Source organism: Amborella trichopoda, chromosome 5 (genome assembly GCF_054954075.1).
Source record: "Amborella trichopoda isolate Santa Cruz 75 chromosome 5, AtrichopodaSantaCruz75HAP2 v2.0, whole genome shotgun sequence".
In the NCBI taxonomy this organism is placed as follows: domain Eukaryota; kingdom Viridiplantae; phylum Streptophyta; class Magnoliopsida; order Amborellales; family Amborellaceae; genus Amborella; species Amborella trichopoda.
The window spans coordinates 33,740,864-33,767,195 of NC_142340.1; the positions used below are offsets into that span (position 1 = coordinate 33,740,864).

The 26,332-nt window shown below is 34.6% G+C and overlaps 1 protein-coding gene across 10 annotated transcripts; it reads right to left on the reverse strand.

Moving 5' to 3' along the window:
• Window positions 1-669: 669 nt before the first annotated feature.
• Window positions 670-18,495, reverse strand: EMB1187 (Protein kinase superfamily protein). Of its 10 annotated transcripts, none has more exons than XR_016056139.1 (13): window positions 18,191-18,495; window positions 17,943-18,034; window positions 16,897-17,003; window positions 14,106-14,211; window positions 12,258-12,380; window positions 11,684-11,775; window positions 9,793-9,877; window positions 7,189-7,237; window positions 5,698-5,773; window positions 3,797-3,902; window positions 3,624-3,690; window positions 1,435-1,527; window positions 670-1,227 (listed from the first exon to the last, which is right to left on the reverse strand). XR_016056139.1 is itself a non-coding variant. In XM_088867740.1 (12 exons), exons 5-12 carry the CDS (start codon window positions 14,146-14,148, stop codon window positions 1,099-1,101), a joined length of 738 nt encoding a protein of 245 aa, XP_088723866.1. In that variant the 5' UTR covers window positions 14,149-14,211; window positions 16,229-16,303; window positions 16,897-17,003; window positions 17,943-18,034; window positions 18,191-18,495; the 3' UTR covers window positions 670-1,098. The 10 variants fall into 10 exon arrangements, 4 of the variants coding, with proteins under 4 accessions (XP_088723866.1, XP_088723868.1, XP_006842861.1 ...); XR_016056142.1 differs by lacking the exon at window positions 7,189-7,237 and adding an exon at window positions 11,987-12,130 and having other exon boundaries at window positions 12,245-12,380; XR_016056137.1 differs by lacking the exon at window positions 7,189-7,237.
• Window positions 18,496-26,332: the final 7,837 nt, after the last annotated feature.

Here is a 26,332-nt window from a genome sequence, read left to right on the forward strand (position 1 = left end):
TTTGTGTTTTACTCACCATTTTTTAAACTGATGTCCTTCCTTTCTGTCTCTATGATTTTTCCGTCCTATTTTTATACCTTTTTTTTTTTTTTTAGGGTTCGTTCTATTTCTGTAGTTTCTTCTCTCTTCGCCTATTTTCTTATTCTTGCTCCCCCTCACTCTTCCTTTCTTCTTATTGTACATCTTGGAAGGGAAATTGTCATCACAGCTTTTCATAGTGCAACATCCCATTCCATCCTGGGTTCAAACCTACCTAATACAAATTTGAAATTGCCCTACCTATTCTCACTATTATGGAAGCTCTGTGAAAGGTCCAAAAAACAGTTAATTTTTTTTTAATTTATTATTTTAAATTTATTCTGGTTGGAATGCATTGCTCCACCACTGAAGTTTGTCAAATGATTGACATGCTTTGAATGGATCGGTTACACACCCTTGCCGCGCCGCATTGCCATCAGACCAGGTAGAGAGAGATGTTAAAGCAAGAAAACTTAGTGCACATATTAAATACTATCCCATTAGTAATCACCACCTTCCTGATGGAAGGCGAGCGTAGTTTTCATTGAACAGAAATCAGATTTTGTGTAAGCAAATCTCCAAACGACTGGCATGACTTGCATTTACTCATCCATCACTCCAAAGTCTCTGCAACAGCATATTCCCTTGAAATTTCATCAAATACTTCCTCAACCATTTTATACATAAATCATGGCAAGTTTTCACCAGTTTTCTCTGTCAAATCAGAAGTTCATGAATTCCATTGAATGCAAATAGGGGTTTTGTTTTCGTGAAAAGAAATGTTCCAGGCTTCAGTCCACACAGGAGACTTCACAAGCCTGCTTATTGTCCCACAAAACGCACATGAATGCTCCTACTCACCATAGAAAGTCTCCGCTTGCTAAAGAATATGCAACAGAAAAAATATGGCTACCTATATGGAGGACGCATCTCCTCAGATCACTAACATGAGTTATTTCTATGTTACTACTACATGAAAATATATAACACAGAGTACAATGAACTGGAGTAGAATTCCTTCCTCGACATGAGCTATCCCACCTTGTTCAGAAGATCAAAAACTAACCTAGACGGCAATAGTCATCCAACTTTGGAGCCCGAAAGATATGTTCGTGCCAGGGCAAAGCACTTCTCCTTCTGGTTTTTATGTTCATTATATCGCAGGAAGAAGTACTCAAGATAATCAAAGTCGATCGGAGACATTTTTGCCTGGAGTCATGAAAAGTGAGCAAAAATGAACCAGCTTCCACCTAAATGTATATACTATTATTATTGATATTGTTGGTTAAGAAAGGTGGCTGAACCCAGGTGCAAAGGTTGGGTTTCTTCAACTTGGGAACATGGCTCACCAGCAGGTGCTAAAAACTACAAAATGTACATAGAAGTGGATGACATATCAAAAAGGTGAAAGTTTGCCTGAATTAGTGCCCAAAGGGCCCAATATATGTGTGATGCTAGCATAAAGCAATTTGTCTCGACATAAAGTGCTTCAAGATCTTCATCAGACACCTGCAGATCATTGAACATGTATGTGATTTCATCTCAATTTACTACCAAAAGAACTTATTTCACATAATTAGTATTTCTAGCCCATCTGGGCTTTGACTTTCAAAAGAAAAAAATTTAAGTGTATCAACCAGAGTTGACAAATTGGTGCAGGCCAGCTGTGTGTGTGTGTGTGTGTGTGTGAGAGAGAGAGAGAGAGAGAGAGAGAGGGCCAGCCTTAGCCTCTGTCAAACAGAAAATATGTTGCAATGTTGCAAGAAGCCCCTGATTTATATGGAGCCTTACATCCTTGCATAACAAGGGATGTTTGGACATCAACATATGTCAAAAAGTAGGCCAAAATACCATGCATTGTGGCAAGCTGCCACGACACAAGTTTTGGCTGCTATGAAACACAGATCATAGCCAGTTCTGATCTAGCAAGACTGAAGGTTGCCGGCATGTAGAGGTCTTCTCTTCAATTGATGAGGGCATTTTTGTTCCAAGTCAAGTTTTACTGCCTTAATACATTATCTAGTAATTTACTTGAATTCCTTTTCTTCCAGTTCATCTGGAATTATGGTTCTCTAGAAAAACTCTATATTTATTATTTCAAATGCCCCCACAAATCTCCACTCAACATGACATAAACCATTGAGTCTAATTTTGGTAAAAATTTGTATTCTATGATATGAAGTGATTCTCGCAAAGATTGGCAATTTGGCACACACCAAAATTTCAATGATAATGACACACCAGATCATTGTATATAAGATGTATATGCAACCTATGGTAGCTTATGTGAATAAGATCTTAAAAAACTCATAGCTATTGTAACTTTTAACATGTTAGATTTTATTCCTCATTTTTGTTTTTGAATTTTAAAAGTTGTCTATTTTTTAATTTTTGATATTTGGTCATACTAACATAGAATTAGAAAATTCACATTATTTCCCAATCAAGCCTTTGCATAACCTGATTAGTTGAAGTGACCAAAGCTCAAGTCAATCCATAATTGAGTATCCAGTCCATAAACTATAGTATCAAAAACCATCCTTTAAGCCCTGGCTCACCAAGTAAGTGAACTGCAATTACATATGCAATCTATATAACTTGTTGCAGCATTGACACTAATTCAATATCCAGAATCATGCAACATGCAAAAGTTTAAATCTATGTACGTACCCTGTTTGGATGTACTCATTATCACTAATAATTTATTGAATGTACTCATTATTCCCTGTTTGCTGTTTGGCAGTGGCCATCATAGAGTTATCTGAGATAAACTTTGTAGGCAGTTTTCACATAATTTTATCTTTTAGAAAAGCTGTTTTTATTTAAATAAATAATTTGCTAAAATAGCATTTTTTAGTCAGAAATAGCAAAAAATAGCTGAACATAACAAAAATGTTAAATACTTAATTAAATAATTAAATAATATTATACAGAATAAAAGATACATACCAAACAACAATACAATTTTAGATAAGATACTATATTCCAGATAACGGAAATTGTAATCCAAACAGGACAAAACAATATAGGCAAATATGAAGAGTTATATATATTTGCCAAATTCCAAGGAGGTCCCTTCCATCAAGTTAGCAAGGATATAGAGCCACGTTGTATCAACAACTGAAAGACCAATTATATTCGGCATAACTAATATAAACATTTAACAAAGAGCACTCAATGAGAAAAGGAAGAGTATACAATAAGACCATTTACCGGTGATACAAAAAGGTTAATCACTGGGGGTGTACATTGACCATATTGAAAGAAACAAAGAACACTCAATGAGAAAAGTCAGCAAATGTTTCTCTAAAATTGTACAGAGAATTGACACACCCCAGCCATCTGCTTTTACATCTGACAGCATGAGGTGCTTGTGACATACGTCTATGAAGGTAACGGTCTCACTGTATGCAATCCCAGAGAAAAAAAGAAAGTTCATTCGTACCAAAAAAAAAATGATACCCCCATACTTTTTGCAACCATAGTAATGCTCCGCTTTATACTAATTTTATATGTAGATATCATAGATTAGCTTTTAATCTAGCCAGTTTTATGTATCACAGTATGAAAAAAATATGGAAAATGAATCCATCAACCTTACATACCTCCTCTGGTTTTTCAGGATTTAAGTAATGCCTAAAGAAATGGCATTGTGTCTCCTTATCCGGACACCTACAAGTAAAAATGGCATAGAAAATCAAGATTATCATTTTGAAAGTGCAAGATCCCTTCGCAAGGAAACAGCTGAATCAAACTCCAGAGCATAAAGACAACATACAGACTGTAGTCGCAGTCAAAGCCTGCATATTCATTGAAGTGGTTTGCAATGTCATATCCTCGGTAGCTGTATGATCCATACTCAAAATCAATGAGGTAAAGTTTCCCTGGGAGAAAATTGTAGTCAGATTATATCTCTTTTTTTGCCCGTTGTTTTTTTTTTTAGTTGAAGTACAGTTAGCATGTACAAGGAGAAAACGTAAAAAAAGGATCACGGGCATCATGAAACTAACAATCAAGGTAAAGAATTCAGCCAATAGCCAAGAAAATGGGATGCATATCTCTAACTTAGGGAAGAGAAAAGCACATATTTTGGAAGTTTGTTATAGCCTACCTATGATCAATTCTTATGCCAAGTAGAAAGTTAACTTTGTCTTACAATAAGCTACACACATAGAGCTACAATTTTCTAAAAATCAACCAAGCTACAGACATGCAACTTTTACCTCATCAGTGCACCATGAGAGATAAGAAATTAAGATCCATAAAAAATAAGTTGATAAAGGCAACAGCATGACTAGGTCTCTGTGTCACTACACCTAGAAGTAAGTGGGTTTGCCTTGAACGATCTGTGTCTGACCATCTGACCATCTGACCATAACAATTTGGCTAAACAATGACTGGAATCCTCGACTCCAAGACATGTGTACACCAGAAGTAAGTACTGTTACAAAGTAAATTGACTCCATATGATCCAAGAAGAGTAGTGGAATATTCATGACGAAACTCATACTTCATTATTCACTTTGAAATTCCAGGAACATCATCATTAGCCACTATGCTTGTCAAAGAGTTATAGCCTGCTGCTAGCAATGAAAAGCACAAAATGGATTGTTTTTGAGAGTGTATTAACATTATTTACTGCAGGGAATATACAAAAGGTTAGGTATAAATAATTAGAATACAAAACATTACATGTATAATATCATTAATAATCTAATGCTTTTTCCTTTTGATAAGTATTATGAGTGGTCATTAAGACTCTAATGCTTTTGCCTTTTGAAAAGTATTATGAGACGTGTGCCATTGATTTCAGTAATCAAAATACTTCACATATTATTTCCTGAAAAACATTTTTTTTCACTACATATTTCTTAAACATAGTACCTAAAGTTTAGATAAGTACTTTTCCATCTATTAAATTTTCGCTTTTTTTAATTCCTTTTTTTCTATATTAGGCTGCACAACTAGATTTTAATGCATTTACAGTATAGCATCCACACTTGGATGCACAAGCAACCCTTCAATGGTTCAAATTGAACATAGTACCATCAAGTGGCCCAAAAAGAGTTAATGTTTTAAAAATAGAATGTATATGAAATTTGGGTATATATGTATTTTTGAACATTGAACAAAAAATAAAAATTGAACAAAATACCCTAAAATTGTTTCAAGGGTATTTTGTTCAAAATATCTTTTTTATTATTTTTATTTGGTTCACTATATAAAAATACATCTATAACCAAAAATTCAAGATAAATATTAATTTAAAATAAAAATAAAAAATAAAATACAAAACTCTTTTGCGGTTGTTGGATGTGGCCATGTTAATCCAAGCCATTGAAAGGGTGCTTGTGCACCCTTCCACTGTCCACATTATGTGGACGGGAGACTTTCCCTTCTATGAATATAGCATTTCTCGGTTGTCCACACACACTTATTTCATATGATAAAGAAATATGTTTCAATACATTAGAAATTCAATTTCAAGTCAAAAGTAAGAGCTTGAGTTAGGCAAAACGTATAAGTATCAGCCTTAGCCTCACTTATGTACACATACAAAGAAAGACTAACATCACTTTTCTATGTATTAATAAAAATAAATAACTGATCAATACAAAATGAATAAAAAAAAGATAAATCTTGAACATGTGATCTATCTAGAAGAGTGTCCTGCAACACCTTTTGAGCACAAATCCTGCTCCAATTATTTCCAATGGGTCCAATTCTCGAGGGAATAGTGTGGCTCTCTTACCTCCTAGAATTAGAGGAAGAATTAGAAATTCATGTAAATGCATATTCATATATCATATTAGAGGCATCCATATGTACACAAGAAGTGAAACTGCTCTCACTAATCACTATAACACAAAAGATACATAAAAATATTACACTACCAATCTTATCACTTAGAATAATAAACACCACAAGATATACATCAACTAACAATAAATACGATGAGAATGTACATATCTAAAGCTAAAGATCACAACAAAATAAATAAATAAGACACCATTTTCATCTTGTATACCGGGAGCAGAGCAGATACTACAAAGGGAAACACCAAAATAATGAAGGAGCAAGGGAAAGCCTAACACTCAAGATAAAGATTTGTACCAGGACAAAAATAGTAGAGAACAGTGTTATGACTAGTGTTCAAAAATCGAACCGGCCTTGGAATCCGGCCCAAGGCCAGTTCCGAGTAACCGGTGAACCGGTCGATTCAATTGGCCTAACTGGGATTTTAAAAATACGAAAAGTATATTTAAAGCATGATTAAACAAAGCACATCCAAATGAAGTTGAAAATTAGTGAAAAAAGGGATTTTAAAAAATCGATTTGTGCCCAGTGCTATTTTTCAAATTTTTCAAAGAAGATGGGAAAATGTAAAAATAAGTATTCACGGCCAAAACACTTTCCAATCTTTTCCAAAATGATAAAGAACATTATAAAACACATTACAAACAAATCCCTTATTTTTTAGGATTTTGTATAATATTTTTTCAATTTTTTTAAAATACCTAGCCAGATCACCAAAACAGAAACCGGCCGATATTGCAAACATTGGTTATGACTTACGAGGATCAGACCATGTAGCACAAACCAGTCTGGCCAGTTGGATTGTTTGGCCCAAAACCAATCAGGTTTTTACCCTTCAAATATGGAATTCTCGCAAAACTTGTCAAAATTAGCACAGTTCCTCTAATTGGTTTCAACTCTAATAGCATCAACATTCCCTAAAACTTGTCCAGGAATAGAAACAATCTGTGATTCTCTTTTGAAAAAACATAATTGCATTTCTTTGAAGTAATCAAACCATTCCGATTCTATTTCTTGTGGAGTAAAAACCACAATTAATGTAAAGAGGGTAGGTCTTGTATCCATCAGCAAAGGCTTTGAACCAAGATTTCTTAATGCATTGCATGCGGAAGTCACAACTTAGCTATATCTTGGTCTTTGCTATCATCACCTACAAAATAGGCACAGTTCCTGGACATTTTGTACAAGCGCCCCTCTTCTAGAATTGATACAGTCCTCAACTGGATAATGGAATGTTGGAAATTGACTATACACACACACACACACACACACACACATATGCATTAGAGAGTTGAAACTGCCAGAGGTTGTACAAGGGAAGGAATTGATCCCAAGAGTTAAACCTTTACATACAAAGGAATTCATCCTAGGAGTTAAATCTTTACATACATCATTGTTTTCCCTGCATAAAAAAGAACCATTGCATCAAGTCCTGCACAAATTTAAGAGTGAAGAACTACAAGATGATTCTACTCATTATTGTTTACGAGAAGCTACGGAAGGAATAGTAAGTGTACTAAAAAAAATAAAACACATGGCAGGTGCAAGTTCTATTTATTTCATCTTGTATCTTTTCATAAAACCCTTGAGTGAGGTTATTCCATTAGTTCTATATTGTAAACGTTCACAGGGCACATGTCTGTCAATGTCCATGAAGTTACATTCGGAGGTTGTTGGCAACGATTCTGAATCTGAATCATTTTAGGAATCGGAATCCCAGATTTGCCAGCTAAAAGATTCATGCTTCCGAAATCGACGCCCATACAAGAGGAATTGTGGGAAACAAGATTCCTATTTTATAGTAATTGAGATCCAACCAAAATGGAATCAAGATCCCTACATGGATAGAATCGGGATCCTAGCTTTGTGGAATCGAATTTCCGACCTATTTGGAATCAACTAATATGGATTTGAGATTCTTTCTTTTATGGAATCAAGATTCCAACATCTTTGGAATCGAGATTCCTAGGAATTTCGAATCTAGATTCATACTAGTTTGGAATCGAGATTTGACCCAGATTTTTTTTTTTTAAAGTTGTTAACTGAGATTCGACCCAGATTGGAATCAAGATTCATAGTAGTTTGGATTTGTGTTTCAGCCCACCTAACAATCGATGTTTTTGACTCCCTTATAATCAAGCATCAAGCAGATTCATGGATAGTTAGTTTTGATTCTTTATTCTACTTGGCAATGAAGTATTATCAAACCTTTTATAACTTATTATCAAAACAGTTGTCCAATATTGCATACAAAATTAAATTATGCAACAAAGAGTTTCAGAGCCATTCTTTAATCAACTTGGCGCACATGTATGAGTACATTATTTTTAAATTTCTTGACTTACAATCTCGCTAATGGATCATTACAATGCACGATTAATGAAATTAGTCTACAAAGAACATAGGCCACTTGATTTTTATTGGTCATTTGTGGCCAAACAAATATGAAATAAAGATGATTGCCTGGTAACTTGAGATTGGGTGTTGAGTAATTTGACGCTTTGATATGTACGTGTATACTACAAACCGAGGTACTTGATGCTGTGGATTCTAGATTCAAAACCAAAACGAATCGAAATTCATTGCACATGGAATCGGGAATCAACAAATGTGAAATCAAGATTCAATAAATTTTGGAATCAAGATTTGAAATAGTTGGGACCATCATCATCATCATCTTCAAAGCCTTTTCCCAAACCGGAATCAACTATTAATTGAATCAATAGTTGGGACCGAGAATCTATTAATAATGGGGATTAAGATTTTTAAAACGAAATTCCTAAATTAAGAAATCGAGATTCCTAAACTCCACAAAATGGGTTCCATGACGATTCCCTTTTGGAATCACCGAATCGGGGCTCCAAACAGCAATTGCGACCTAGGCAAAGAGATTCTCAAAGCCATAAATTTTATGCTCTGGACATGAAATACAAGATGTATATTATTTTATCTATTACTTTCAAAAACACCAAGTCTTAAGTTCCAAAGGCCAATAATGCAACCATGGCAAAGATTTTAGCCTGCGTTATATCAATAATTCCTGTAGCTAACTGAAGTAACATTCTTTGTTTAATTGGTTTACCTTCTTCTGAAGAATAACAAAGAGAACACTATAACTACCAAATAGACACTCAGATCTGTGTTACCTGAAGTAATTCTTTACTGTCACCATCCTCCAGGGAAAAGCAAAGAAGAGAGAATAAATACCAAAAACAAACACTCATGTCAGAACCAGAAATTCACAAGCAACTATGAATGTCAAGCGGCAACTCAACACTAGTTACAGTTTAGTAAGAACCTGACCAAACATTTATGTTGGGCATCTTAAAACTCATCTGTTATTAGCATACAATGTGCTTCCAGTAACCAATGTTAAATAACCAAGTTATACATGAACTGACTCGAAGTAGCTATCATGACTAAAATTCACTAATGTGCTTGCACCCACAAACCCAGTTGACTTGCAGAAATCATAGCAGACAAATATTAAAAATATGATTATAATAAGGATTTCCTAGATTGTTCCTGGACCAAAATCCCAGATTGCTATATCCCATTTCCACAACATTGGAGTCACACAAACAGTTAGAAGAATAGAAGGAACACCAGTCAACAATGAAAAGATGCAAACATCATAAACAAGACTTCAGAAAAATGTACCAGCATATACAACTATAGGACAATGCTGCACTTGTTAAATATGCAAGGATAGTAAAAGAAAAACTGATATCAGGCTATAGAAGAATAGTAACTAAATATCATAGAATTTAACAAAAGATAAAAACAGAAAGAAAAAGGGCTATCATAGCATTGAACAAATGCCATCTCCAGAATATAGACAATTAGTTATGCAGGGCACAGTACGTTTTGCAAAATTATTTCCCGCTTTGCAATTAATCTGTCTTTAAAACTTGCAAACTAAGAAACAAAACATGAAACAACGCCCCAACCACTTACCTTCTTTTTCATTTAGCATCAAATTGCCAGAAAGCAAATCATTGTGCGCAAACACCACGTCCGACTTCAAAGAGTTTGTTAGTGCCTGTCAAAAAGTCAATAGAGTGAAGTGAGCAAGTAGTACTTTCAATACAATGATGATTTACTGAAATTATAAATTAAAGTCATTCTAAGAAATAGTACAAAACCAAAATTGAACTCAAGTACACTATCGAAGAGATTGACATGAAATCAATAAATGAATTTAGCAACATATAAATTTGGATAGACAAGTACTGCCTTTGTGACCTGTTCATTATTAACCAATACATATGACCAGACAATATTCTAGCCCTTAACTATCAGCAATTCATGACAATTTGATGGAGAAACAATATCAAGCTCAAATTCTGATGGTTGCCCTTGTTAACCCCGACCTGACAGGTATTGGAAAAATTTTCAGAGACAAAAGACAGTATTACCCTGTTATCCTTCTTGAAATCCATTCATCATGCCGACTCTACTACAGTTGAGGCCTTCTCCCTCCTCGTAGGCTTCAAATGTTTAAATACCACCGGAATAAGACCATGTCAAGCTCAACTTACGGTTTCTCCCTCAGCAATGCCTGCCCAGTGGGTATTGGAGGATTCAGGGTCAAAGATGCTACTACCCTGTTATCTTTCTCTATATCCATTGGTCATGCCGACTTCACAACAGCTGACGCCTTCGCCCTCCTCGAAGGCCTCAAATGTTTCAATCAAGCTTGAAGCCCGTTTTTGGTCATAGAGGAGGGCTCCAAAAAAGTAGTCTCTTGGGCTTCTAAAGCTTCAGCATGACCCATGAAGACTAAAACAGGTTTTTGACGAGACTTTTGAATTATGCAGGTCTATGCATATCTTCTTTCACCATGCGTGGCGTGAGGCAAATTTCAAAGTTGATAGCCTTGCAAAGAGTAAAGACAGCGCAATAGCAAGAACCACGATAGGGAACCCTTTAGCACCTTTTTGAGCTTTGGCTGCCAGATGTTTCCACTCACTTTGGATATAACGTCACAGAATTTTTGGATGTAAAATTGTTTGTCAAAAGGCTTTTTTTGGCTATGTACAGAGAGCACCATGCTTGTGAGCTGCTATACTTATTTTGTATCAAAACTCTGAGTTTAATTCTACCAGTAACACTTGATCCAAAATAAAAAATAAAAAAAATTCATGAAGAAATAATATGGGGTGAAAATTTTAGTGATGAACTAGCCGCTCTTCGGTGCAAGCTCTGTTGTGATTTCGATGGCAACCCGATAATTGCTTAATTGAAATTTGAGGCTATGGTTTGGAAATTTCACAGATTTTCATTTGTCGATTGATGCACAAGAATAAGCTCTGTTGTGATTTCGATGGCAAACCAGTAATTGCTTAATTGAAATTTAAGGCTATGGTTTGGAAATTTAACAAATTATTAGTCATCAATTGATGCACAAAAATTAAAATTTCCCATGAAGATTCAGAGTATCAATGCATATTCACTACAGCCTAATATTGGCTAGCGATAACTCAATTTAGCCAAAGAAAAAGTAACATCAACAATATCATGCAGAGGTAAGGTACTACAATCAAGACAGCCACAAAATTTATTCTACAACCCTCTGACAACAGTTGAAGTAATCATTCCTTCACAACTAATGATACATATAATCATCAGCCCAATATAGAACATACTGCAAAAAATGCAAGCCAACTTATAAAATTTTAAAACAGAAAGAAATACCAAAACCTAATTGAAAAAGAAATTTACCTAAAATTAGCCAAAATTCAACAAATAAACATTGGTAGACAACATCTGTGCTAGTTTTACACTGCCAAGAAGAGACGAATTATAAGGCAATGCACTACATCAGGACAAACATTCTGGTGGTTACCTTGAGCTCCATAACCTCATCTTGGATCTCCTGGAAAGATATTGTATCATATCTTTTCTGCTTCTCACTATCATCAAATTTAATACCAGAAGCTGCAAATTAGGATCAGTCAGCAAACAATTGACAGCACATGAGCATCACTAAGAAAGTGAACGAGTTGCAAAGGATGCCTAAGCAACTTTTCATAAATTTCTTTCTGAAGAAATAACTACCATATAAATCACATCCATCTAACATATAAAAGATTTAACTTATTTGGAGTACAATAACACTGTTTCCTTCTGGCACAATGTGGCTAATCACCTCAACCCATCAGATGTGAAATCGGGTGGCTGTGTGCGTACAATCAACTACCATGCAGTCTGAGAAAACTTCTCCAATTTTGTGCCGAGAAATGACATACCCCAGCCATCCAATTTTCCACCTGAGCGCTTGGATTGCTGTAACCTTTATGTACAAAAAAAGGTAACAGGTCTCATTGTATCCAATCCCTAATTTATAATTGGTAGCCATGCATGTACAGAACTCACGAAGCACTTCAAGACAAAAACAAAAAACTACCAAAGAGGACGACCTCTCTCAAGAAACTTATAAATATCATCCCATAGCTGGGGCTCTTTGGATCCTGGTACTTCCACCTGATGGAAAGTACAAAGTTGTCTTGCTATTTCAGCAGCAATTTTTGGCTGGCTCATATCTGTCAGAAAAAAAGACAAAATCAAAAAAACAAAGAAGAAGTTTCATGCACGTATTATGATAATATCAATCAATTTGGGATGTGGAATTATCCTATGTTTTCTTGAATTCTTAGAAAGAAAGGTGAGTTCTAACTTATTTCAATTTTCAAAAGAAGCTGGATCAACAGCGGACTATCTTGCATACTTAACTATTTAAGAGTTTTCTGGTCTTTTTCTGGAACATGACAATGTATAAGTGCTATCTAGAGTATGTAGCAGCCAAACTAAAAAACAATCAAGCTGCCATGGCAGTTGAATACTTTTCCTATTACCTTCATCTTCCATTCTTTTACATAGAGAGTTCATAGAGAATGACAAGCTCATGGCTTGCAAATTTTCTGCCCGCGGGGGAGAGGGACCTCAATTGTAAAACCTTGTATCATGAAAATTACAAACCAAGTTGCAACATTCTTATTCATATACACCATTTTTTAAAATTGGTTCAATGTTTTGTTTAAACTATGTTATGTGCAGAATTATGCAAGATAATTGCAAATTGGTAATGGAGAATTCACTTTTCCCATATAATTTATCCTTCATTTATTTTGTTCAAAGGTTCAGTATTTTGCTTTAGATCATACGTGGTTTGCAGGACCAGACAAGTTACTACTTGTTATGGCTCAGAGCATCTCATACATGGGTTTGGGTTGGCAGGGACGAATGTATAGTTAAGCATAGGGTGAAGTGTTAGGATGCTTTATGTTTTCAGTAGAGAGGTTCCACTAGTTCCACATGAGGGTAGATGGTACCTAGGATTTCCATAATTGGATAAAACCGGTACCGGTCAATGAGGTAGGTACAGGGATTACTATCACAGCACAGTGATGAAGCAAGAAAGCTACACACGGTAAGATTGATTACGGTTGAGGACCCCAGAAATTAGGAAGTACATAATGCCACAGGTAGTGGTTGTTTTTTTTTCCCTTAATTCTCTTTTGCAGTTTCCTGCAACATGTGTGTGCACCTTATTCACAATATCGTTAAATTGATAACCACAGGGCTCAATCCTGAAGACCAACTTCTAAGTGATTGGCTCAGTTGAAGAAAAATACTCTGCACAACCAACTAGGCCAGATGGAGAATTTTCTTAGCATGCTTCTCATGTCTGACTTTGCAAAAATTTTATGGATTCCTATTCAACTTTTTGTGAATCTGAAAGGGGCCTAGGAGAAGAACAATCTGTGAAAATTTCATGAGAACAGGTTCAAAATGGGGGAGAACATTTTTCAACTGTGTCAAAAAAACAGAAACTTTGTTTTATGGATCATGGGATTTCAAAGAGAGAGAGGAGGGGGGGGGGGGGGGGGGGGGGGGGGCTTGGACCTGCTACTCACTGATCCCAAGCCCACGTTGGTTCTGAGTTGGCTTGGTGATTTTTTAAACTAGTTTTGTATATTTTCTTGGCAGATGTTGGTTCCTTCCTTTCATTTTCAAATTTGCAAAATCAGCAATTTGTCCTATGTTTTCCTCATACTCTCTTTAACATACTCTTTCACATACTTTACTACGCCAACTAAGAAAATAACAAATAACACTCGCTTATAACCCCTCTATAATCACAAGTGAAGAGAAACTACATGAATGTATCTTAATGTTTACGTCCTTCTTTTTAACAGCTAAAAAATTAATTTAATAATATATTCTAATGCTCAATAGATGGATAGTTTATCAAGTAAAATTTTTACCCGATGGAGAAAGAGTTCGAGCATCAATGAAAGATTGCACCATCCCATTCCCAAATACACCAAGCAACTTTGCCCCAAATCCAGCAGCTGAAAGATAGCATATGGCCTAAAGCAAACAGAAGGTAAGTAAATGCCAAAGTGGCCAGCAAAAAAAAGAATCTGATAATATTTAAAGCATCGAAAATACACTGTGATGAAGTTAACAATATATAGTTTAATTTATTAGGTTAGTAAATAATGGTCATGTGAGCATCCAACAAAATTATATGATATGGTTCAAGAAAACAAATAAAAAGCAATAAGCAACTCTCAAACGCCTAATGAGGAGGAAATTTTAAAAGATATAGACGAGGGGCAAAACTAGAAAACAAATAAATATAGAACAAGCACATCCACATCTTCAATTAGAAAAATCAATCTACAGGTCGATGAAAAATTCAAAACAACACATCAATAATGACAATAAACTACCACTTGTCTTTTTCAATATAACTGGTGTCTATCAATATAACATATAAAATTGCCATGTACTATAAAATTATCAGTGTCATGAGGTTGAATCGGGCACTTCTTAACAAGCAATTCAAAAATGTATTGAATGTGATGAAGCTAAAACAAAATTAGGTTGAAGAATTGCTTCTTCATAAAGTAATTATGTCCTCTCACAACTTTATAAATGGGGGAGCTTCATGAGGTATAGGGATTTAGAATACCTAGGAAACATTGGTAAAGATGTTGCTACGTAGAAGAAAGACGTTTTTACCAAAAACAATATATTCAATCAAATAAATCTGTTAAAAAGAAAACATATTGTCCATGTAATATTACCACAGAATAGACATTATGTACAAATCTCCAAACATATACTTATGTAGTATTTAATTTCAATTATTCATAATACAATAATTTCATAAATTTCTTAGATTTTCATTCGTCGCAATCCCTTGAGGACTATTTTGGTCCTTCGACCTGAAGATCTTTGGATTGCTATCATGCAACTAGAGCTAGAATAAGGAGTGAAGCATCTCTTAGAGACAAAAATAAAAGTAATTGAAGTAAACAAATCCACATGGCTGATACCATACTCTTATAAAAATGGAAGGCTATAAGTCTCACCATAAAAATCTCCAGTAAAAGATTTCATATTCAAGTTTGCTACTTCACCCACACTCCATGGTGTCTTTATCAAGAGGTAAATAAACAAAATCTCAGACATAATTTTTCTAGTCACGAAATATTTTTGCCCACATTGTCATAAAAATGGAATGAGAACACTATATTTTCTGCATTTGAAACTCTTAATAAAAGGGAAATTAAAGTTTCACACTCAAGAACAAATTAAATCAAAACAAGCAAACCTTGTCTGAGAAACCATGCAACTGGTTTGTACTTTCTGGTAGTTTCTAGATGCTGGTGTTGAAGCCTCATAATAATTTTTGCTAATGGAAATTACATATTAATACTACCAAATAACTTGAGGATGCTACGTATAAATTATCAAACACATAGAACACTCAATAAGACCAAAAGACATCGATCCCTTTGATTCCCTCCATAAGCACGAGTCTAATGACTTTTTTATTTTGAAAAGGATTCCAAATGGTGGTCACCAATTTTCTATAGTATTTTGGTAACACTCTCAGCCATTTGATCTTAATTGGACAGTTTAGAGTGCATACCACTAATTGAATTTTATTTTATTTTTTACACATCGATTGGGCTGATATTTTCACCCCCACACACCTAAAAAAGTACAAATAAAAATAATTCTAAATAATAAAGCCCAAAGTACCCCTGCAATTTTGCAAGAGTATATTTCTCACTTTATTTTGTTAGAATTATTTTTTATATCTTTTTCAGCTATGCCCAAATGAGGCAGACCACCCTTAAAATTTCAGCCCAAGCCAATTTGTAATTTAAAAAAATTCAAATAGTGCACACTCTCAACAATCTAGTCAAGATCAAACGGTTGAGTGTCATCTACATTGCCCTAAATATTAGGAAGCTTTTTCCCTTTCCTTTTTTTTTCATTGGTAATCTGCATGAGCAAATGTTTTAGTAAAATCTGGAATCATATTTGTGAAAGTGAGATAGTTAGTAAAGTTGAGGTTACCAATACTTACGTGTAATCACTGAAGACATTTCCATGCCACTAGACCAGTATGAAAATGCCATTAGAGAGAAGAATGGCAAAGAAACTGGAAACAAAATGAAGCAATATAAGCAAGTAATTTCAAAAATTGAATGTTTGAAGTTTCCAAGGGAGTCACATTCATCAGAAAAGGTACAACACCAGCCATAACACATAAAAAAGACATACTGCTTTAAAAGTAAATCATCATGCTGTTCAGCAATAGTTGACTGAGTCCAAATGACAATGGCCATGCCAGTATATTGTTGGGAGATTTTTAACTGCTCGATAACATTACTGTCTTATTTTTCACATCAACCAATAGTTAGCACTTAGCAGCCTATTTGTTGGTTCCAAACAAGATGAATTGCACCAAAAGAGAGACAATGAATGCAATAATATTACCTTTGTTACTTTGTAAATGCAGGTACAGAAAACTGCTTCCTATCTAAAAGAGCATCAATACTAGTATCTATGTAATAACAATGTGGTGAAACTCAAATTACCAATCAAAAAAAGTTTCTAAAAAGAAAAATGGAAGTAAATTTAAAAATCAACTGAACAATAGCATAAACGCATTAAGTTCATTTAATTAGGATAAGACATTTAAACCCAAAAACAAAAAAAAAAACAAAAGGTTTCAGAGTCCTTGGCTCTAACCTGCAATTCTCGTTGCCGATTAATTACATATTCAGTGTTAGGGCCAAAAAGTCTAACAGTAACAAGAGAAACCTTCCCATTGTCTTCTTTTACAGAAACCTTTAATACTGTAACATGATCAATACAAAGGAGAACAGTGAATTTCACTTCAATGTATTTGCATAAAGAAAAGAGATGGGCACACAGATAAAAGGTAAGAATGCGACAAAAGAGCAGAAATGTAAGTTTCAAAAACGATCCATCCATCACTATCTACTTTCAAGACAAATTTTGCATAAACATGACCACAGATTTATTTGAGCAAGTAGACAACAGCATTGCATGTTGGAAATGATCCAGTGTGGCAAGTACTACTAAACCAATAGAAGATATAAAATAAAAACAACCAATATCCCACACAACTAATGCCTACCGAGGATAATTTATAATAGCAGAAGAAAGATTGGCATGGAAGTCCAACTTACCCATTTAAGATATATATGATATATATGACAGTTTTAGAGAAATAAAGAATGAATAAACGCCAAATATTTACCCACAAGAAACTTCCATAAACCCTAGGAACATGGAAAAATAAATCTTATTTTGCTATGTTTAGCATATTTTCTTCAGATAATTAAATAACATTTTTTCCAGGATTATGCCTCAAGCTACTTTACAACTTATGCTTCTTCAAACTAAGCCCAAACCTTTCTATGCCTTTGAGTTACTTTTTGAAGTAAAAAGCTATTCACTAAAATAGGCGAAACAGTGCCTTCAAGTTAACCAATTACACAACAATGAACAGGATTGATTTTTTATAAGCCATGCATAAGATTGCATTTTGATGTTATAACATAAGATTGTTCCTGGAATATGGGGATGGCTATGAAACAGCTAAGAAAACAAATCCTATGTTTGAATTTTTAAAGTAATGTAACATCAGCAATCCAAACCAGTGATACTTCCCATTCAACCAAAAGCTCACTGTATGATTGGGCAAAAATAATGACAATTAGAAAGAACTTTAAAACCAGTAGAGAATGATCCCTACAAATTTTACTTACAGAGGTTTGTGATCCCTCCGGACACAGTTTCAATTGAGAAACGCGAATCTTCCAAGCAAGACCACTTCTTAAACAAACTCTTGCACAAATCTCTGCACCCATAAGAAGAAAACCCAGCACAAAAAAGACTTCAAAAACAGGAAGAAGTACAAATTCTATTGAAGCTGGAAAACTCGAGAGAGAAAGACAAATATAAACCAACGAATAAGAAGAGAGAGAGAGAGAGAGAGAGAGAGAGAGGAGGATACACGATTTTGGGTTTCATTTGCGGAAGGGGGAGAGAGATGTAAATGGTGATGGGAGAAGCGGGGAGGTCTGGAAATGTGTGCTCTGCTGCTTCAGAAATCTCTTCCATGGCTTCCGTTCCATTTTCCTTGGCCCCCATTATTACCACCACCATCCAAGCAATTCTTAATCCGAACACGAGTTTCTCTCCCTCAAATCGGACCAAAGTTCTCTCCAAAGTCTCCAGATATTTAGGATCAAGTTCGGAATAAATAGGTGAGTGAATTTCACCGCATTTTCATTTGACCAATTCCAGTAGAGAGAGAGAGAGAGGGAGCATCAAGCCTCTAGCCCAGCCTAGAGAGAGGATGGGGGTTAAATTTCCATATTAATAAATTTATTAATGGGTTTTTCCAAAACAGGAGATGACGACAAAAAAATATTTTATTACTGGGCTTTAGATTTTTGTGTTATTCTCTATAGCGTTAAAAGGCTGAAGGAGACGCATGGAGAGGAATAATAAACGTATAGGAATATCTCTTAGGAATAAATGTAAGAAGACTATTTACCTTTTGCATAAAAATAAAACTTTATTATTTACAGCCACTTGATGTGATAGCTTGGGTTTGACATCAAAGTTGAGAAATGTTTTTTTACATCTTTGAGTTTGATTAATGAATTCAATCAATCGATTTTACATCCAATAGTCAAGATTAGGTATGATGATGTTGTATAAAAGGTAAATGGTTTCATCATATACTTTTTCAACACATTTATTGACGTTCGTGGATAGGGGTGGCAATGGATCCGACTAGACCCAAGTCGGGATCGGTATACCCGACCTTGGATGTGGGTCCAAATTTTGGTCTCGAATATTATTTGGGTCTGGGTCTGGGTCTGGGTCCGGGTCCAACCACATCTGACCCGTACCAGTAGTCATAGGATATATGATGGCAATCATCTGTCTTTAGACGCACACGCTAGCTATTCATATTATCATAATATTGACAATATTTATAATATTATCGGTAAAACAAAAAAAAGTTTATAGCCATAGAGTATATGATGATAAAAAAAATAAATAAATAAATAAAAAGAGAAAGGAGCTCATAGTTATAGGATGCCAATGGATCCGACTAGACCCGAGACCCGACAAGTAGACCTGGGACTCAATGGGTCAGGGTACACGATTTTAAACCCAAATGCTATTCGAATCTGGGTCCAAGTCCAGCCAAACCCCGCTCGTTGCCTCTGCTATCTGTGGGTGGGGAGGAGCCGCACTTCTTTTTGAAGAGATCAAAAGGTACCATCTCAATTCTATATCATTATAAATGCTTGCGCTACTACTCAAATTACTTGTCAAATGTTGAAACGTTCCTTAAATGCGTGATGTTGTAAAGGGTTGTACTACGTACTACTTCTATGCAAACCAAAAAGGATGGATTTCTTATGCATTACTATATGGAAAATGGTTTGATAGGGCTGCGGTCCTATCAAAATAAGTAAATCCTCACTTTATAAAATTTCGAGCATTCAAAAACTATTTTTTATCATCTCCACTTGAACATTACGTATGTGAAAAAAAAAAAAAAATTTTCAAACTCTAAAAATAATACATATTGTAACAAATTATCCAAATCGTTTACTTTGCTTTCAAAATTAGTGTTCACATATCCACAAGATCGGTAGTATTTGTTTAATTCCAAATTTTATTGTTAGTTTTGGAAATTTATTTTAGAATCATGATCGATATTTTTATCACCCAAAGTATATTACAAAAGAGGATTTGTGGTGAGGTTTTATTTTGTTTTCATGAAGCCTAGACCTTATAAAAACTTCATCTTTACTTCATCGTAAATCTTATATTTAAATAAATTATAAAATATTAAATTAATTTATAATTTCATATTCATAATTGTTGCGGTTGAAATGAACTACCTACGAACTACTGGTAAAATACATTTTTAAAAGGGCACAATTTGGACAAAGCAATTAATTGTAGAATCTCTCTCCTCGTGGACTCTTGGATCTAAAATTGGCAAAAGGGGTTTATTGTCGGTGTGACGCATAACCACATTTGTGTTGCCGAGAGACCACGTACTTATATGGATGTGTACTTGCGGTCTCTCAAAAAATGATAAAATCGCAGGTATAAAAATTTTCTTCCCAAAATTTTACTTAGTTTCTAAAATTTACTTCTTTTACATATGGGAAAAGTTTATATAGAGCTGACGCTCCAAACGATCAACTTGAGCTTACCCAAAAAATTTCACTAAAAGAGTTTGTTTTGATGTCCAAATAACTTCAAATTTACCATCTTGACATCTTGATGCATGGACATGAGAAAGAAATAGATTTCAAGTTTTGAAAATAATCTATTTTGTAACACAATTTTGGACCGTCAATTTTTAAGATTTTTAAGTTTTCATAGATCTGTCAATCTACACTATTTTTGTAGCTTTAAACTTTATAAATAAATATAATAATATATCTTATGGCTATCACAAATATTTTCAATATTAAAACCATATTTCTAGATACTATTTCAAAGTAGGCTCTAATTTAATTGTTTAGACTTTAGAGAGTAGGTTCTATACAAACCGCACTTTTTTACATATTGATGATTGCATGTCAGACATCATATATATACCAGAAATATTAAACCGTGGCTCGATCTTTACTAGCTCGGGCCTGACTTTTCACTTAAGGGGCCCAGCCTGACCAGTCTTGGGCTGGTCTTGACTAGGCAGGTAAAAGGCCCTAGGTCTGACCTTACCCTTGGGTCAAGAAGAAATGGGGTTGGGCATGAATTATTTATTATTTTTTAAATTAATAAAATGAACAATAAAAAATTGCAAGGCCATACCGGGCCTAGATTTTAGGATGGGACCGGCCACCCTAATGGTCCTCTTTGTGATGAGGTTGCTTTCCAATCACTCCAATATCTTAAAGGAACACCTCAAAAATTTCATTAGAAAAGGTTGTTTTGATGCTCAAATATCTTCCAATTGATCATCTCGACATCAAGATGCATGGACATAAAAAAAAAAATGGATTTCAAGTTTTGGAAATAGTACATCTTGTAACACATTTTTGGACCGTCAATTTTCAAAATTTTCAAGTTTTCATAGATCGATCTGAAATATGTAGCATGTCAATATGGCTCTAGAATCTTAGAACAAGTTACATAGAATATCCACCGACAACAAAGACCCCAAAGAAGAATTTAACTAGCCTAGGCTCTAAATAATCAAATTAGAACCTACCTTCAAATAGTGTCAATAAATGTGGTTTCAACACTGGAAATCTTAGTGATAGCCTTAAAATATATTTTCATATTTATTTATAAAGTTTAAAGGTTCAAATATAGTGTAGGTCGACATATATATGAAAACTAGAAAATTGACAATAAAAAAATGTGTTACAAAATATACAACTTCCAAAACTTAAAATCTTTTTTTTTCTCATGTCCATACATCTTGATGTCGAGATGATCAATTTGAAGATATTTTGAGCATCAAAACAACCTCTTCTAGTAAAATTTTGTGGTAGGCTCCAATTTGATTATTTAGAACCTCGGCTCTATATAAAATTTTCCCTTATCTAAAAAAGTTCTAAATTATCTTTGATTTACCTGTGAACAAATTGACAATAAATAAAACAAATATATCAGGCCTTAAAGACCTATTTCTAAGCATCCTATAATAGGCAATTCTAAGCTAATCTTTTTGGGGCTTTGTTTTAGAGCAGTGTTCCAAAACTTGTCTGAGTCAAGTCGGGCTCAGCTGAGTTACTTTTGTCGGCTAGTGACCGAGGCAAGTTTCCATTCCACTTGGGTGCACGGAAAAATAAGCCTTTTTTTTTTCAAATCTCCTTTCTCGCTTTCTCACACACACACACTCACACTCAGAGACCCATTCTTTTTGAAACTTGTTTATCTTAAAAACATCCTCTCTACCTAGTATCCTTCTGTCTATCTATTTATCTATCTATGTGTGGACCACCCCACCCTGAAATTATTGCTTTGTCTTAGGTTTTCCCTTTCGATAAAATATCTTGTTTTTTCTTCATATTTTTTTTTCCTCTTTCAGTATTACTGCTTATTTTTGAAAAAAAGAGAAGAAAAGAGAAAAAAGAAGAAGAAAATCTTTAATTCTTGTTTCCTGCATCTAGTTTGATTATCGCGATGCTTGCTTGTTACAAGTTTTGCACATGTGTTCTAGTTCATACAAGTTACACACAAACACTTTGAATTTCTAAAACCCCTTGAGGGCACCTAACTTTTGTGAGTAGGAGGGTTAGGAATTGTGCAACATTCACATGAGCGCCCATTTGTAGTTTCTTAGCCTCAAAAGCAGCCCACACAAAGACCCTTGCCTCACCTTTCATTGCAACTTGGAACTCATATAGTTACTCATAAGAGCTTGCCTTGATTTCAGCTGTTTTCTCTAGTTCGGAATCCCACCCAGCCTTGGCTTATTCCTATGATTGTTTTGTGCATTCTTAGATTAGAGTAACTATGTCAGTAGTCTGAGTTGATTCGGTTGCCAAGTCCATTGCCTTACCTAAACATAGGTAATAATGTTCGTAAAATTGAACAGGAATGGTTAACTGGACATATGCCTGAAAGCTGCTTAACCGGCCTAACTGGTTAATCGGCCGATTCAACCGCTCTAATGGCAAGTCTTGAGCAGTCAAAAAAATGTTGAAATAAATTTAAAAAATACAAAAAAAAACTGCTAAAATATGAAAAACATATAAAGAATGATTAAAACAAAATACATTCAAATGAAGTTGAAAATTAATGCAAAAAAATGGATTTTAACCCATTTTTTATTTTCTAATGGTTATTTTTAATTTTTTTTAAAAAAAAGATGGAAAAAATATAAGAGTGAGTATTAATGATCAAAACAATTTTTAATTTTTACCATAATATAAAGAGTATTTAAAAGTGCATTACAAATCAAATTCCTTATTTTTGAGAATTTATATACATTTTTTTGAATTTTTTTTTTAAATACTCGTTGATCACCCTAACTGTCCAAAACCAGAGCACGCCACTGGCTGGTTCCAATCTAACCGGGCAGTTTGTGATTAGATCGGGCTATTTTACAAACAATGGTAGGTAACCATGGGTGTCTAAGATAGTGTTCCATGGACCTCGCCCTAGAGTCATCCCAAGCCCAGTTCAAAGTAGGGAGTCGTCATCCATCTCCACACAAGGCACCCAAAGCCATGAGGTCTGTATTGCCATATAAACCTTCAACAGTCGAGGCATAAGGCCTGTCGTGGGCAGAGGCCAATTCGTGCTAGGTAAGAGCCGGTTTGGCCCACAGGCTTTCGGGCATGGCCAGGCCCCTTGTATTTTAAGGCTAGGTCCTACCCCCGCCCCCAGCCTGAAAAATTTCATAAGCTTTAAGGATAATATCTTTTCTACATTTATAAAAAGCCCCGGCCTAATCTTTTAATGTTCGGATGGCTCCGGCCTCTTAGGCAAGCTTTTTGGGCCAGGCCTTAATTTTTTAGGGCCCAAGCCAAGCCGGGCATCTATCTTAGATGATTTCGGTCTAGAGCCAAACCCAACATGTTAAACAGCCCTAACTCCAATAGCATTTGAGAATGCATTCCTGAGAATCGTGGCGTTCTCCAAAAATCACGGTTAAGGGGATTTTTTCCTTCATCTAAAAATTTCCTGACCCATTCACCCTGTCAACAATTCTGACCAAAAAAAAAAAAAGGGAAAAAAAAAAAACATATGAGGTTCTAAAAACTCTTGATTTTCCATACTCATGTAACTTTTATCTTCTTTATTGTGTTATTGCAAATCTCCTATTTTTCCGGGTTTTCATTAGCACAATGTCTCAAATTCCCAAGTTCCATTATGATGTAACCTTGTAAAAAAATAAAAAATAAAAATAAAAAAGGTGAAACTTTTAAGGGATAAATAATTTGGAGCATTTTTTAAATCCAAACCATTTTTCTCTATGGAATTGATATGTGGGGTACTAAGTTATGATCTCAAAATCAAGAAAATTTAGCTCCTCTACTTTCTTGGTGGAAAAACTATGAATGAACTTTCCCAATGGCCCAAACGGTTCAATTCCCTTCTCTCAATTGAAATCCAAGCATAGCGACAGGAGACTACAAACTTTTAGCAATCTCAGCCCTTTTACAGACAAATTAAGGGTTGTCTTGTGTCTGATTAATGACCAAGTGGAGGTTTGGGGTCTTGCGTGGTGGTTAGGGCATCCAAGGTCCACAGCAGTTCAAATCCAAATTCTGAGAGAGAGATTAATCATGTCTACTGGGAAGTGAATGATATTGCGGATGGATTGCCTAAGCATGGGCATTATTTGTCTGAGACAGTTGTTGTAAATGATCTATTATTGTCTAAGTATGAGCTTTTTATGCTTCTCCTATAACATAAAACTTATATGCTTCCCCTTATCCAACCGTGCTTCCCCTTATTCAACCGTCCATTCTGAATGGACAACTGAGATGACCCCAATCACAGTGTCATGCCTCTACACTACTTTATTTTTAATTTTTTTTCTAGAATTTATTTTGATACTAAGTTTTGGGTGTCCACTCCTCTCTTAAACACACTAGTAAAAGATATAAAAACAATGTTATTACTGTTTGGGTTCTCTTTGCCGAAACAATTGCTGTAAATGATCTCATTATTGTTTGAGATCTATGTAATGAGCAAGCTTGCTATACTTCCCCTACATCATAAAACTTAAATTCTTCTCCTTATCCAACCGTCCATTCTGAATGGATGGCTGAGATGACCCCAATTACAATGCATGCCTCTACACTATTTTATTTTTAATTTTTTCTAGAATTTGTTTTGATACCAAATTTTGGGTGTCCACTCCTCTCTTAAACTCATGCTTGTAAAAAAAATATAAAAACAATATTACTAATAAAATAAATGACTAAAATACCCCTAAATGTTTTAAGCGGTATTTCAATCATTATATTTTATCGAAGATGCTTTTTTTAATATTTTTCATAAGTGCACCCCATTAAGAAGATGTTACATATCAAATTTTATATTCCTACAATTCGTAGAAAAAAAAACTAGAAAATAAAATACTATGAGGGATCTAGATCAAACGGTGTGGAGCCTACTTGATCTAAATTGAACGGCTGGATGGGAAAGGAATCATGAGGTATAAAAACCTATCCCCTATGGAATTAGTTTTTAAGCTATCCAAAGAGACAGAGAGAGATTGGAACATATTACTAGGCGGTCATAATGCCAAACACCCCATCATCAAAGGAAAGAACAATAGAGTGACTAAACTTATAAGGTTTCACCACAAACAATTTTCTCTATTTATCAAAATTGATGATTATCTTATGCACAAACTTTTTTTCTATAAATTCCTAATTTAATATTTCTAGAGACCTCCAATCTTATCCTTATCCTAAGTAACCCAAGGGACACTTTAAAAATGCTAAAACGCTTTATGGAAATAGAAACCCACAAATGTAAAAAAGAGAAAACCCTAATGAGCTTTTAAAAATGGAAATCTCATTTCTAAATACTTAGGTTCGAAATGTATAACATCAGTAAATATTTAATAAACTACCCCAAAAGTCAATTGGAAATTAGAGATCATAGTGCGTCTAACATCACTTTTCACCTTAAAACCTAAAGAACAACTAAGGGCTTACTTGTTTGAACTTGAACCCTCAGATTATGATGAAAGTTACGCCGTTAAGGATAGGGCATGGTCTCAAATTTCTTAGGGATTTTAGGGGCATTTTGAAAATTTTAGCGCTGACTTTCTGTATGTTTCTAATTAAGAATCCTCAAAACAAAAATTCTATTTTTAAGAGCTCATAAGAAATTTTGACATAGTTAGGGATTCCGTAGATATATATATTTCAGAAAGTTTTTTTTTTTTTTAATGTATTTTTAAGCATCTCTAGGATTCCCTAGGATAAGGTTGAAAGTTTCTAGAAACTCCAAAATTAGTCCTAGGTGTTTATATAAAGGTTTGTATGCATAAGATTTTATCCATATATTTCAGAAAGTTCTTTTTTTTTGTATTTTTAAGCATCTCTGGGATTCCCTGAGATAACGACGAAGGTCTCTAAAAACTCCAAAATTAGTCCTAGGTGTTTATATAAAGGAAAAAGTTTATATAAGGTTG